Consider the following 13,734-nt stretch of genomic DNA (forward strand, 5'->3'; position numbering starts at 1 on the left):
GTATGCAGGTGGAATGTGGATATAATAAAACGATAGCCTCTATTACTGGTGTATGCGTGCATGTGCGTGTGTGTGTGTGTGTGTGTGTGTGTGTGTGTGTGTGTCCAGGTTACGGCGCGGTCGCTGTTTCCGCCGTGGCAGTCTGCTCGGCCAGCGACTCGATGAGCCTCTCGATGGCGACGAGGTGTTTGGTCTGGTGCGCGCTCGACAGCCGCCTTGCACTGAGCAGGCTCGGCTGCACCGCCTCGACGAGCCGCGCACGCTGCGCCGCATCCGCCTTCTCCAAAAAGCGCTGCAGCACGTAGTTGGCAAATTGGTCCTTCATCATCAACACCGCGGGTGCGATCTTGGTCGTCTGCTGCGCTGCGTCGCCATCCGCACCTGCCGACGGCACAGCCTTGGGCGTGAGGATCTCGTCGACCAGCGCTTCGAGGTCCGCGGCGGACGACGTGCGGATGACCTCCTCGATCACGTTGGACGCAAACTTGTGCCTGCTGAGCGTGAGCACGTTGCCGCGGATCTTGGCGATGACCTGCGCGCGGTCGTGCGGCTGGCCGCGCTGCAGCACCCACTGGATGACGTAGTTGCCGTACTGGTGCTGCATGAGCGCATACGCTTCGTGGTGCAGCTCGTCGAGCAGCGGCCGCGCCTGCGCCTCGGTGCAGTGCTCAAACGCACGCTGCAGCACCCGGCACGAGTAGCAGTGGCTCGCCAGCCCAGCCACGTGGCCCACAAACGCCTCGGGGATGAAGCCCACCTCGCCCGCATCCACGCGCTCGATCACCTTCTGCACCACGTGGTTCGCGTTCTGGTCGCGCACGCACTGCATAATGTGGCCGTCGAGCTCCTTGGCTAGCTTCTCGCGCTGCTCGGGCGCAATGTAGTCGAAAGCCTTCTGCACCACCCGGCAGCCGTACGTGCCGAGCGAGAGCGCAAGCACGTTGCCCTCCATCTCGCGCGCCAGCACCGCCCGCTGCTCGTCGTCGCCGTGCTCGAGCATCTTCTGGATAACGTAGTTGCCAAACACATCCGTCATGAGGTGGCGCGCGTGCGGCAGCACCTCGTCGAACAGCGTCTTCTTCTCCTCGGCGCTCGCGCTGTCCAGCTTCTCCTGGATGAACCGGCTGCCGTGCTGGTCGCCGCTGAACTCCACCACGCTGCCGTAGATGTCGGCCAGCTCAAACTTGCGATTCTTCGAGTGCCGGCTGCGGAACTCTTCCAAGAGTGCACTTCGCGTCTGCGTCGCTGCTCCGCCTGCACCTCCTCCACCGCCGCCGCCGACGCCAGGCGCGTAGGGCGCACCGTAGAAACCCGGCCCGTTGCGTGCGAAATGCATGTCCACCGGGCTGCCTCCGAACGCGCCCACGGGGCCCATCATGCCGCCCGGGCCCGTCGGCATGCGACGGTGGTCGAAGCGGCCGTTCCACGCCATCACCGAACCGTGCATCGGCGCACCGCCGATCACGCCATGCATGCCCGGCTGACCCGGCACAAACGGCCCCGCCTGGCCCGTCATCGCAAATGGAGGGCGAGGCGACATGGCCAGGAGCGGAGGACCAAAGGGCTCGGACCCTGCCGAGCCCATTCTGCGGTGGTCAACGGGCGAGTAGGGCGAAGCCTGCGCCAGGTTTGGCGACTGCCGGCTGTCCGGCCCGCTGGGTGGCATGGGCGGGCTGGTTGGCGGCATCATGCCACCCATCGGCATGGGCATGCCCGGGGCGATCATTGGCGACTGGCCGAGCTGAGCAGCGCGCGCGTCGGCAAAACCGAAATGCGAAGGTCCAGGTGGTCCTACGTGGCGCACTGGCGATGCCATGCCTCCCGCCATGGGCGGTGGTGGACCGAATCCTGGGATGACGCCGGGATAGAAGAGTGCCTCGCCGTTGCGCATCGGGTTGATGTGCGGCCCGAGCGGCGCGGGCCCGAACGACGGACTCTGCGGTGTGGAACCCTGCGAGCCTGGCGACGCAAAGATGGCTCGGCCGGGCATGGTGGGCGCATACGGATCGGGCGTGGTGCGGTACGACTCGTAGCCAGACATGTCGATGGGCGCCATACCCGGCAACATGTGGCCCATGCCGGCGTAGCCGTGCGCGTAGACATCGGGAGAGCGTGCCCCGCTGCCCGGCAAATACGAAGAGGGATGCATGAACCCTTCACCAGGGCCGAAGGGAGGCGGTGGGAAGGAGCCCGAAGCGCGATGTGCATGCCCCACTCCCACAAAAGCCGGAGGCGAGTGGTAGCCGGAAGAAGCGAGGTCGTGCTGCGGTGGCGCTGGGCCTGCGTCGGGTGCAGCCTCGTTGGTTACAATGCTGAGCGAGTCCATCTCGGCCACGAGCTCCTGGTCTTCCGCAGCGGCATCGTCGAGATCATCGCTGCTGGATCGCCTGTTGCCGGCCAGTTGACTCGGGTCGAGGGTGGCTGAGCGTATGGGGGCGCGCTTGGGGACGGGTGCGGCCGGTTTTGCGATGCGGCTGGAGGACTGATTGGGCGAAGAGGCGTCAGCGTCAGCTGCTGTTGATGAAGCGGGCTGCGCCTGTTTGGCTGCGGCAGAAGGGGGCTGGGCAAGCATGGTTTCGGATCGCTCCTGCTTGGCAAGACGCTTGATGGCGCTCGGACTCGAGCCAGCCGCATCGGCGACGAGCTCAGCGGGTGCGGCGGGCCTTGGTGCGAGGTCGTTTGCCCATGTGAGCGAGCCGGTCCTTGGCATGGACCAGGCGGATCCGTCGTGCGGGAGCAGTGGGGACGGTGTGAACACGGGCGCATTTGCCGCAATGTCCTTGGCATCGAGGGAGTTCAGGCCTCGGCTGGGAGTGCTGACGTTGGAGGTGGAAGCGGTGGTAACGGCATCGCCGTCCATGGTGGATGGAGGACGGCCATTCCAGAGGCTCGAGGGGCTGCCGTGGCTGGGGATCGATGCTTCCGACCAGGCGGGCTGTTCCAGTTTCGACATGATGACCGCGGAGTTCCTGTAGGGCAGACGGACGAGGACGAGTATGCGATACTAGAGCGATGGTCGTGAAAGGGTCGGAGGGGCTGACGTAGGCGGAGGTTGACGCTGCCGTGTGTACTGAGGTTCTGCTCTTGGCGACACAGAGGCTGGTTGACGGCAAGCGCAGGGCGCGCTACTTGGAGGTTATAGGGGGACTCGGCCACAGGACGTGCTTTGAGGGTGGTAGGATGCGTGTTCTACGCCTTCCCTTCAGCGAGCATCTGGAAGAGCGTGGAGCCGGCAGTGACTGAGGATCGTTGTCGTCCGAGTGAAGATTGAGATACCGGCACTGGTGGAGGGCGATGATGCGATGGCAATCCGTCGTGTGTGTGGTGGAGATGCAGAAGGTCGCAGGGTCGACAGATGGCGGCACTAGATCGACAGAGTGTTCAAGACGATGGAGTGGTCCATGGATATGGGGGTCGGACCTGCCGCTGCCGAAATCAGTCTAGAGTGGTAGAGTATGCAGCTGCGACGATGCTGCACCTGCTGAGGATGGTGAGAGGGAGGTGGAGAGCAGGTAGGAAGGAAGGATCTAGGGTTCACGGAATCGTGCGTGTGAGAGAGAGAGAGAGAGGGAGAGGGAGAGCGAGGGACAGAATGCGGTGCGAGCGCGGCGGAGGGGCCAGGCAAAAAGTCCAGGAAGGTCAGTGCGATGCGATGCGATGCGATGTGATGCGAAGGGAGATTGCGGGCTCAGTCAGAAATGGCAGCCGAGCCCATAAAAATCACGGAATCTCGCCGCGATGATTGATGGGCACCACCCGAGCAGTCGCTCCCCTCCCCAACTCGCCTCGGCAAGCCACCGCCGCTTCCCAGACCTGAATCCAAAGGGCTGTGAAAAGGCCGATTTCTGCCCGGCTCCAACCCCCAACCTGCCATGGCTGGATGTCCGATGTGCCTGCCGATTGGATTTCGGCCCTTTTTTTTTGGACTTTTTTTCTCGCTCCACCCACCGCGCCCCTCCGAGCGTTGGTTGGGGGGAGCGTGAAATGAGCTGCGTGTTGGTCCGGGCGCCGCCGCTCGCTTGGCCCCACGCAACACAACGTGGCTCTAGCCTTTCACTCCCGTCCCCACCACGCTGCAAGCCTCGACGGCGCCAGACAACGTCGCAACAGCGCATCAAGGCCTGCCATCAGACAGCATTACTCTGCAGACGAAGTTCACCAGTCACAAAGTTCATAGCGAGATCCATGGGCTTTCAACCGGTGTAGTTGGGGGCATTGCATTCCTGCTTTCACAAAATTTATGCTGAAGTGTGTTAGGCCTCGCTGAGGAGATAGACGGCCGAGGCGCGCATCCATGCCCAGATGACGCCCAAGCTGCAGTACACGCTGACCATCATGAGCGGTAGGAACTCCATCGACGACGACGACTCGGATGGCGTGAACCTTTGCGCTTTGCTAGTCGTGAGGGTTGCTTCGGCCTGATCTTGGCTCGGCGCTGTTGAGGCCGTGTCGGGAGCTGTGGGTGTCGACAGCAGTCGCCTCGATATCGAATCGGAAGTAGGAGGCGCCACGTCGAACTCGGCCGTGTCGACAGCGACGAAGTCATCTACGCCATGCGCACCCGCACCCGCATCCGGTGTTGCCGCAGGAAGCGGCAGGTCGGCCTCAGTCTGCACAGCAGCGCTGTCGGGTATCGCTGTCGCTGGAGGCAGTGGAATGGCATCGGACGCCGAAAGCGAGGCGCCTACGGTTTCCAGCGTCGCGTTCGCCGGCGAACTTAGCACCGGCTGCAAATCCAGCACAACACTGTGTCCTACCTGCGCAAAGATGATCGGATGCACGATCGAGACGTACGCCTGAAGCGCCACGAATCCCCACAGATACAGCGACTCGAGCCGATGCACCACAAGGCCGAGATTCGACTGCACGGGTCGGAAGACGCGCTTCTGCAGCGGGCCCAGCACGAGCAGCGCCCACACGATCGAATACGCGATCTTGATCGGCGCCTCTTGCGGCGTGAACAGCAGCGGGAAGAGCGAGACGATGCCCGCTGCACTGAGCAGCACAAATGTGCGGAAGTGTGCATAGTCGACCGCGGCGAGCAGCGTGTAGGGGATGAGCGGGAGCATGATGGCCTTTTCATGCACGTGCCAACCGAATAGGAACGATGCAAAGCCACACAGGCTGACGGCAGCCAGGAACGAGCGGTACGTCGGCGTCTGCCACAGCTTGACCATGTACACGCACATGCACGTCAGCGTGAGCGCAAAGCACATGGATGGACTGATGTCCGGCATGATTCCGAACGAGATGTTCTCCACCAGTCCGCGCGAGGCCGACGCGAATCCCGAGCCGGCCGACGCATCGAAGCGCGCCAGCATACCTGCCGGTACAAACATGCGCAGCGCAGGCACACGTGGGAGGAGCTTGACCAGCACACGGTCCGCGAACGTCCATAGCGCCCAAGCGTTGGGTGCCCAGTAGGCATGGATCAGACCGCGGCTGAACGGGAACAGCCTTTTCACCATCTGTGTCAGCACGCCGAGTGGGCCAGCTTCGTGCCGAAGCCCATCCAGCGCGAGCGGGGCGAAGCTGAGCACGAACGGGATGAGCGTGACCACGCCGACGGTGATGAGCCTCTCGACGCAGCGCCCGACGTCGCTGGCGCGCGTGCCGACAGGCACCACATACGAGCGCAGCAGAAACACCAGAAACGGCGGCGCGACGTAGACGTAGATGTGCTTGAGGTTGAGCAGCGAGCTGAACAGAAATGCGCACACCAGCGGGTGGTCTTCGCGCGCCGCCCACAGCGACCACGCCAGCACACCGAACAGGAAGCCGTTGTACTGAAAGTGGATGTGGTCAATGATGATCAGTCCCGGATGCATGAGCAGGCTGGCTGCCAGGATGTACGACGTGCTTGGGCCCGCCGTCGTCGAATCCGTGTAGCCGATCTTCATGGTGCGCTGCGTGCCGATCCTTGCATGCGCAAGCAGTGCTGCTGCGAGCACGAGCTCGGTGGCGATGACCGTGGCGCGCATGTATGCCTTGCAGGACCAGGCGGAGTACTCGAGCCCCTCGTGCAGGCTCACGATGAGCGGGTCGACCAGCGCCGCAGGCTGCGCCAGGATCCACGAAAAGTACGCAAAGAAGGGCGGATAGTCGAGCGTCCACTGCGAGGTGGCTTCAAAGTACCACTCGCGCATGGGCAGCGAGCGCGTAATGGCGAGCCAGTTGCGATGCACCTCAAAGTCCGTAGAGTGGTACGTGGGGAAGAGGAGCAGCTTGACCGCCGTGCTCAGCGTGAGCAGCTCCCACTCGCTCTTGAGCAGTCCGAGCGTGGTCGTCGTAGCCTCCTTGGAGCTGTTGCCGTGCTCGGTGGGGCCGGCGAGCGCTGGAGGAATGACCTCCGCCGCCATGCTGGGCGATCGAGGTATCCTTGGCGGGCTCATCGAGTCGATCCGTGGCGAGGGTGATGGACCGTGCAGATGCGGGCGATGGAGGTTGGACGCAAGAAAAGGGTCCGGAACGAGCTCGGACCAACGCGGCCGAGCGCGAGGTGTTGGTCTCCGCACAGCTCGACGCATCTGATAAAAAATGCGGTTAAATGTTTGATTTTTCCCAAAAAGGCCCTGCCTTGGCAGCGGCGCATTTCTAGCACTTTCGCCTGTCGCTACCTCCACTGCAGATGCTCTTTGACCACCATCACCACCAGCATCTTGAGCCTCGTGGGCCTCTAGCCACAAGCAACATCCAACATGGCAACAGCGAGCACCTCTTCTGCTGGAGCATCGGACGCAGCCATCCCGCGCTTCGACTTTTACCAGACCGACACTGCCGTCACCGTATCGGTGTTCATCAAGGCGGCGCTCGCGGACCAGACCTCGGTCGACATTGCGCCACGATCTCTCTCTGTCGCATCGACCACCTCTGCGGGCTCGAAGTTTGCTCTGCATCTCGATCCGCTGTTCTCCTCGGTCGACCCGGCCACATCGTCGTACAAGCTGCTGTCGACCAAGATCGAGGTGGTGTTGCACAAGGCGCAACCAGGCGTGCGATGGAACCAGCTCCACGCCGCTTCGGGCCACTCTGCACCAACACCACAGGTCACGTCAACAACACCAGCGCCACAACCACCGCAAGCCGCACAGACAGGTAAATCGGCTGCCCCTCGAGTACGATCCAAGTGGGACTCGTTCGATCCTGATGCGGACGACGGCGATGCCGCACCTGCCGAGGCAGACATCAACGCCTTCTTCCAGAAACTCTACGCAGACGCCGACGACAACACGCGCAAGGCAATGATCAAATCCTACCAGGAAAGCGGTGGCACCACCCTCTCCACCGACTGGTCCAAGGTCGCTACCGACCACGTCGCTGCACACCCGCCTGACGGAATGGAAGCCAAAAAGTGGTAGCCATCCCCCTCCCTCTTCGTATCCAATGCAATCTCACAGGCTCCCTCCATTCCATCGTCGCGACACGTTGCACAAAAAAGGACAGGACTGGTGTGTGCCAATTACTGCATGCACATGAGCTTACTGTGTGCTGGGTGCCGAAGAACCCTTACCGCGCGCGCCAGTGTTGCTTCTGCCACCACGGCCTGCACTCGCCCCACCCCTTGCGCCCCTACCGCCGCCACCGCCGCCGCGCTGCTGCTGCTGCTGCTTCTGCTGCAAGTACTTTGTGCGCTTGCTCTCCTGCAAGATGAATCCGTCCTCGTCCACCTTGGGCTGTGGCTTGGGCTTCTGCGGCGTCGGCTTGCCGTTCGCACCTGAGGCACCGTTACCCGCACGTCCCGCAACGCCCGCACCGCCCGCGCCGCCCTTGGCGCCGCCGTTGCTCTTGGGCTTCTTGGTCCTTGGCGAGCTGGTCGATTCGCCTGACTCCTGCGCCGCAGGCGCTGGGGCGGCCGCTGCGTCGCCGCCCGAAGGGGTGCCTGGTGCCGGCGTGACGAGCGCCGATGTGGTCGACGACGGCAATGGCTCCCACACGGGAGCCTCGCCAAGATCTCCATCGTCCTCCTCGGCCAGCGCCGCCCAGTTGAGCTTGGGCTCGGCAACGACGGTGGTGTTGACGGGCTCCTTGACCGCCGAAGCAGCTGTTCCGTCTGCCTTGCCCGATGTCGCAGCCGCATCGCCAATGACAACGCCAGCTCCTCCCTTCTCTCCTTTGCGGCTCTCCTCCGCGCCCTCAGCAGGCACGGCCGATGGCTGGCCACCTTCGGGCTCGGCGCCGGACTGATCCAGGATCTCGCTCGCTTGCATGAACGACACGGGCGACGCGGGGGACGACGCCTTGCCGAGCGGCACGAAGCCCTTGGAGGGTCCGTCGAGCCCTGTCGGCGCAGCTTGCGCAGCATCGGCATCGGCATTGGCAGTGGGTGGCGCGGTGAGCTTGAGGATCATGGACCTGATCGTGTCGAAGCTGACGTCTGGCAGCACTTCGTCCTTGGATCCGCGCTCGATGCTGGCCAGGGTCTGGAGCGCATCGCCTCCTCCGCCTTCCAGAGGTCCATTTGCGAGCTGGTCGTAGATCTTTGCAACGGCCGCCACCTGCTGTCCGGTCGACATCTCGAGTGCAGGCGGCATGGTGCGCTGGGGCGCAAACGAGGGTGGGCCTGCCGGGTTCGGATGGAAGAGGTTGAAGAGGTGAAGGAACTGCAGCAGCAGCACCAGACGTGCCTTGCCCTCGGACTCGGTGCCGGCTTTGGACGAAGAAGGAGCCGAATCCGCCTCGGCGACCTGTACCTTGCTCAGAAGGCTCTTGAGTTCGTCGATAGCGACGGTGATGGTGGCATTCTTGCTTTTGGCCGAGAGCTCGTTGATGCGATCGCTGATGACTTTCTGGGCAGGTGTGGAGGGAGCATCGACGACAGGAGCAGCGGAGGACTGGACCGCTTCGACGGCAGCGACGGCAGCCTGCGTCTCTGCCTGCTCGGCCAAATCCTGACTCGTCACTTTGAGGCCGTTGGCGACCTGGTTTGGATTTGCGGGCGCCTGTTCGAGGAGTGCAGCTGATGTGGCATCGGGTACTTTGACGTCGGCAGCAGCCTTGGACGAGGCTTTTCCTTTCTTGCCGGCCTTGGACGGAGCAGGTGGAGGGGCACCGGGCACAACACGACGCTGGGGCTTGTCACCCGCACCGGGCACGGAGCGCGCTGCCATGGCTGATGATCACGGGTTGATGGGTCTGGCTTGCAAAATCACCAACGGAATTCCTCGATGATGCACTCTGTAAGCGGTAGTCCTTCCAAGACGGGTCCAGAGTATCTTGCTTCCCGATGTTTTTGCGAGTGGGCGACGATGCGTCTTCAGAGAAAGGAGCTGATTGAGCGAGCCTACGATGTTCGAGGTCCGTGGGTGATGAGGTGGAAGGATCCGAGAATCAGAGAGCGCTCTGACAAAGGGAACGACAATCAGCTGGAGTCAAGGCTGTATGCTGGAATGCAAAGTGGTCCGCGAGAGGCTGGGTAAGGCAGGAGGCTGAAGGCTGAAGGAGAGGGATACTCGACGTAGATGAATGAACAGATGTTGCGATTGCCACGCTGTACAGACAGTAGGAGCGATAGCAAAGGCTAAGGTATAATGAATGGTGACGAGACGGAAAGATGGCGATGGTCTTGCATTCGGTGCGCATACTGCATCGGGTCGAGCCCTCAGGCGCGCGACGACGCACCAGCCACGCATGCGACCTTTCCCAAAAGCTTTGGGCCCTTTCGCTGCGCTGCGCTAGTCCGACCCACCGCAAGCAAACGCGCAGCGCCGCGGGAATAAAGCGACGATAGAGGCCGCGCCGCTGTCTGCGCGTTGAGCCTGCGTTGGGTGAGTCAGGATCTGGAGAGAACTAGTCGCTGGATTTTTGGAGCCATTTTTCTGGAATTCTTTTTCTCAACTTCATTTATTCGTTCACCCACAAAGCATGCGTTTGCACGGCAACTTGGTGGGTTGAAACGATACCGGTAGCTCCATGATGCCCGAGGCCGAGTCCATTGAGACGGCTTCTCACACAGGCTGCGACATCGTACGACCTTGGCCGTTGCAGGCTCGCTCGGACAGCTGGTTAGTGGCAAGGGTGCATCGGGCAGGGCGCACGAGGCTCGAGGGGGGCGGCGAGAGACATGGTCTGTGCGAGCTCTGTTGCGCTCGCCTAATATTGGCCGGCCGGCGCAAAGGGTCTGCCTTGGCCCCAGCAGCTTGGCTCAGGCCGGCAGCGCCTTGAAGCCGTTGATCAAGGAGGATTGAGCCCGTTCAGGCCCATGAGGCTCGAGCGCTGCGGGGGATGCTCTCCACCCGCTGCGTCACGGGGACTTTTGTGCAGTCGAAGCTGGGGAGGCGGCCACACCGAATCGGACATTTTCACCCGGCAGCCGGCAGCGACCATCGGCCGTTCCGCAATGCGTGCAAGCCCCAACGGTGATCATGGGTGGGCGAAGTCGTATCCAACTTATGCTGCTGCTTTGGGCTCTGCTCAACGCATAGTTGCTTGCTGGCTGCAGCTCATGCCATATGCACGCCTACTCTGCTAGCAGCTGCTCGTGGTCTGGCTCGCTTTCGGTCCTTCGTGCCGCACCTGCAGCAGCGGGCTCGAAGAGCAGACTCGGTGCGCAATTCCCGCACTCCCTTTTCCCGTCGGCGGCGTCTCTCTCCCGCCAACCTAGCCGCGGGTCATCCGAAAGAAAGGAAAAAGCAGCAGGGCCGGGCAAAATGAAGCGCGTCTGCCATACCGGCATGTACTGTAAGACCTGCTGGCAGACAGGAGAGCAGTGAAAAAAGGAAAGGAAAGAGAAACAATGAATTTCTGGCGATGAGCCCAGTCACTCATGACGGAAGGGGCACAGCTTGGGCGCGGCGGACTTGGCACTGTGCAGCTGCAGCCGGCGATGCTCCGTACGGGTTGCAGTTTTATTTTGGCTGGGCGTTCGCTCTCTGCCTCTCTGTGTCTGCTGCTGCATCCAGCGCGGCACGCCGTTTTTTTGGGCCTTTGCGTCGCCTGGTGTTGCTCTCCGCATCGGCTGCCCTTTACTTGGCCCGGCTCAGCTCTGCACGTCCATCATCCCGCCAGCCCAGCTCGACGAGAACGGAAGCGTTCCGACCATCATCACCAGCCACGAGCCACGCGCCACGCACTCCCACGCTCCGACCGCCTCGTTCTTGCTCGGAGTCGGCCCGACGCGCTGGTTCTCCCTGGAATCGTGTCGCCGAGTCACCTCGTTGCCTCGCTGCCACCGGTGCTCATCGGGACCGCCGAATCGACGCAGACCCGTCGACTGCCCCAGGATAGACAGCTTAAGGCGCTCTTCATCCGCTGCTTCACCTTGGTATTCTGCGCTAGCATCGGCGCAGTGCTTCGTCTCGAGTCCTCGTCTCCGCTTCCCCGCACCTTAGAAGGAAAGATTGGCAGCCAATCTCCGTCATGGCATCCAACATGCTGCGCGGCCTCTGGCCGTCCGGTCCAGCAGACCAGGTAGGTTGCGCTGCTCGTCCGCGCCTGCTCTGCGCCTCAGCTTGAACTGACTCTGCTCTCCTCTCTTAATCACGCTCTCAGACCACGCCCAAGGCGTCCAGCTCGCACTCCAATGGTGCCGCCGAGCGCAACCCATTTGACAGCATGCAGCCCCCGGCAATGACCAAGCAGTCTTCGCGCTCCTCACTAAACTCGTCCATCCTCGGCACCCACCTTCCTGGTGATCAGACACCCGGCATGAGGACGCCCGGCGGCATCACCTCGCACTCGGCCATCCCCACCACCTCGATCTCGCTTGGTGATCCCGATTTCACCATGAAGTTGCCGCCCCAAAAGCAAAGAAACGAGCCCAGCCTCGCCGCTCAACCCTCCGCCCAACCAAATGCGCCCGTCGCCGACGCTCCAGCTACACCCATGTCGGACGCAGCCCCGGCGGCATCCGCATCGACATCCAATGTTGACCAGCCACAGAGCGGAGCCAACACGCCATCAGGCACCGGCAGCAGCAGGACGCGCAACACCGCCGCCCCGCGAGGTCATCTCACCATCAAGATCGTCGCCGGTCGCAACTTGGCCGTGAGCAGCCCCGCCGCGCGGCCGTACGCCGTGGTGCAGTTCGACAAGAACGAGTTCATCGGCCGCGAGCCCATCGACGAGTTTGGCGAAGAGGCCAAGGGCGTCGCCCAGCCGCGTTCCGAGGCGGGCGAGGCGGGTCGCAGCCGCGCCAAGACCGTCACCCCCGCCGACGCGCTCGCAGGGACGGGCCACAACCACAACCCGGTGTGGAAGCACGAGGTGACCTTTGACGTCACGCAGGACTCGCAGCCCATCTACATCAGCGTGTACGACCGTCACTCGGAGGACGAGGGCTTCCTCGGCATGCGCGAGATCAAGCCCAAGCTCGTGCACAAGATGATGAGCGACCAATGGTATCCGCTCTCGTCGCGCGACGACGACGAGGGCATGGAGAATCGACGCGGCGAGATCCGCGTGCAGATCTCGTACGAGCGCATGCCTGCCAAGAAGCTCACGCCGCACGACTTTGAATATCTCAAGCTCATCGGACGCGGCACGTTCGGACGCGTCTTCCAGGTGCGCAAGAAGGACACCAAGCGAATCTACGCCATGAAGGTGCTCTCCAAGCGCGAGATCGCACTCAAGAAGGAGGTCACGCACACCATGGGCGAACGCAAGATTCTCGAAAAGTCGCTCGACTGCCCCTTCCTCGTGGGGCTCAAGTTCTCGTTCCAGAGCGCCACCGAGCTCTACTTTGTCACCGACTACAAGTCGGGCGGCGAGCTCTTCTGGCATCTTCAGCGCGAGGGCCGCTTCACCGAGGAGCGTGCGCGCTTCTACATCGCCGAGCTCGTGCTGGCGCTCGAGCATCTGCACAAGTACGACATTGTCTACCGCGACCTCAAGCCCGAGAACATCCTGCTCGACGCCACGGGCCACGTGGCGCTGTGCGACTTTGGCCTGAGCAAGCCGGATCTGGGAGCGGGTCAGCTGACCAACACCTTTTGCGGCACCACCGAGTATCTGGCGCCCGAGGTGCTGCTGGACGAGTCGGGCTACTCGAAGCTGGTGGACTTTTGGTCGCTCGGTGTGCTGCTGTTCGAGATGTGCTGTGGCTGGTCGCCGTTCTATGCGGAGGATACGCAGCAGATGTACCGCAACATCTGCTTCGGCAAGATCAAGTTCCCGCGCGGCGCCATCGGCGACGACGGCAAGCAATTTGTCAAGGGTTTGCTCAATCGCAATCCGCGCCATCGGCTGGGTGCGCAGCGCGACGCGCAGGATCTCAAGGAACACCCGTTCTTCAAGGACATTGATTTCGACGCGCTCGCCAAGAAGCAGCTCACGCCGCCGTTCAAGCCGCTCGTCGAGTCGGACGAGAGCGTGGCCAACTTTGACCCCGAGTTTACCGAGACGGATCTGAAGGATGTGGCGGTGATCCCTGGGTTTGAGGGTTCGTCGACCGGGGCGGCCAAGGCGCTGCAGAACGGCGATCTGCTGTCGGAGAAGGATGCCAATGGCAAGGGGATGGCGATCAACAAGGCGCGCGAGGCCGAGGATGACGATGCACTGCTCACGCGCAGTGTGCAGGACAAGTTCCGCGGCTTCAGCTACAGCGGCACGTACGAGGGCAGTGTGGCCGGCAGCTTTGGCGGCCGCAGGGGCTCGGGCGGCGTAGGGCTCGCGGGTGCCAGTCTGGGCATGAGCAGGATGGGCGTCAACGACGACGATGACATGCTCGACGATCCCGCCTTCAGGGAGCTGGATGGCGACGAACCCATGTACACCCGCTAAGGTCAGGTGTTTGACCTC

The 13,734-nt window shown here is 62.7% G+C and overlaps 5 protein-coding genes across 5 annotated transcripts; 2 read left to right on the top strand and 3 right to left on the bottom strand.

Moving 5' to 3' along the window:
• Positions 1-109: 109 nt before the first annotated feature.
• PAN0_001d0246 (ARM repeat-containing protein) lies at positions 110-2,953 on the bottom strand (the record flags this gene model as incomplete). The annotated part of the gene is made up of 1 exon (XM_014803864.1): positions 110-2,953. One exon carries the CDS (start codon positions 2,951-2,953, stop codon positions 110-112), a length of 2,844 nt encoding a protein of 947 aa, XP_014659350.1.
• A 1,300-nt stretch (positions 2,954-4,253) lies between these two features.
• PAN0_001d0247 (family 57 glycosyltransferase) lies at positions 4,254-6,527 on the bottom strand (the record flags this gene model as incomplete). Its single annotated transcript, XM_014803865.1, has 1 exon — positions 4,254-6,527. One exon carries the CDS (start codon positions 6,525-6,527, stop codon positions 4,254-4,256), a length of 2,274 nt encoding a protein of 757 aa, XP_014659351.1.
• Positions 6,528-6,698: 171 nt separating this feature from the next.
• PAN0_001c0248 (SGS-domain-containing protein) lies at positions 6,699-7,358 on the top strand (the record flags this gene model as incomplete). Its single annotated transcript, XM_014803866.1, has 1 exon — positions 6,699-7,358. One exon carries the CDS (start codon positions 6,699-6,701, stop codon positions 7,356-7,358), a length of 660 nt encoding a protein of 219 aa, XP_014659352.1.
• Positions 7,359-7,478: 120 nt separating this feature from the next.
• On the bottom strand, positions 7,479-9,107 carry PAN0_001d0249 (uncharacterized protein; the record flags this gene model as incomplete). Its single annotated transcript, XM_014803867.1, has 1 exon — positions 7,479-9,107. One exon carries the CDS (start codon positions 9,105-9,107, stop codon positions 7,479-7,481), a length of 1,629 nt encoding a protein of 542 aa, XP_014659353.1.
• Positions 9,108-11,355: 2,248 nt separating this feature from the next.
• On the top strand, positions 11,356-13,716 carry PAN0_001c0250 (serine/threonine-protein kinase; the record flags this gene model as incomplete). The annotated part of the gene is made up of 2 exons (XM_014803868.1): positions 11,356-11,406; positions 11,488-13,716. 2 exons carry the CDS (start codon positions 11,356-11,358, stop codon positions 13,714-13,716), a joined length of 2,280 nt encoding a protein of 759 aa, XP_014659354.1.
• Positions 13,717-13,734: the final 18 nt, after the last annotated feature.

This window comes from Moesziomyces antarcticus, assembly GCF_000747765.1.
Source record: "Moesziomyces antarcticus DNA, scaffold: scaffold_v10001, strain JCM 10317, whole genome shotgun sequence".
Classification (NCBI taxonomy): Eukaryota; Fungi; Basidiomycota; class Ustilaginomycetes; order Ustilaginales; family Ustilaginaceae; genus Moesziomyces; species Moesziomyces antarcticus.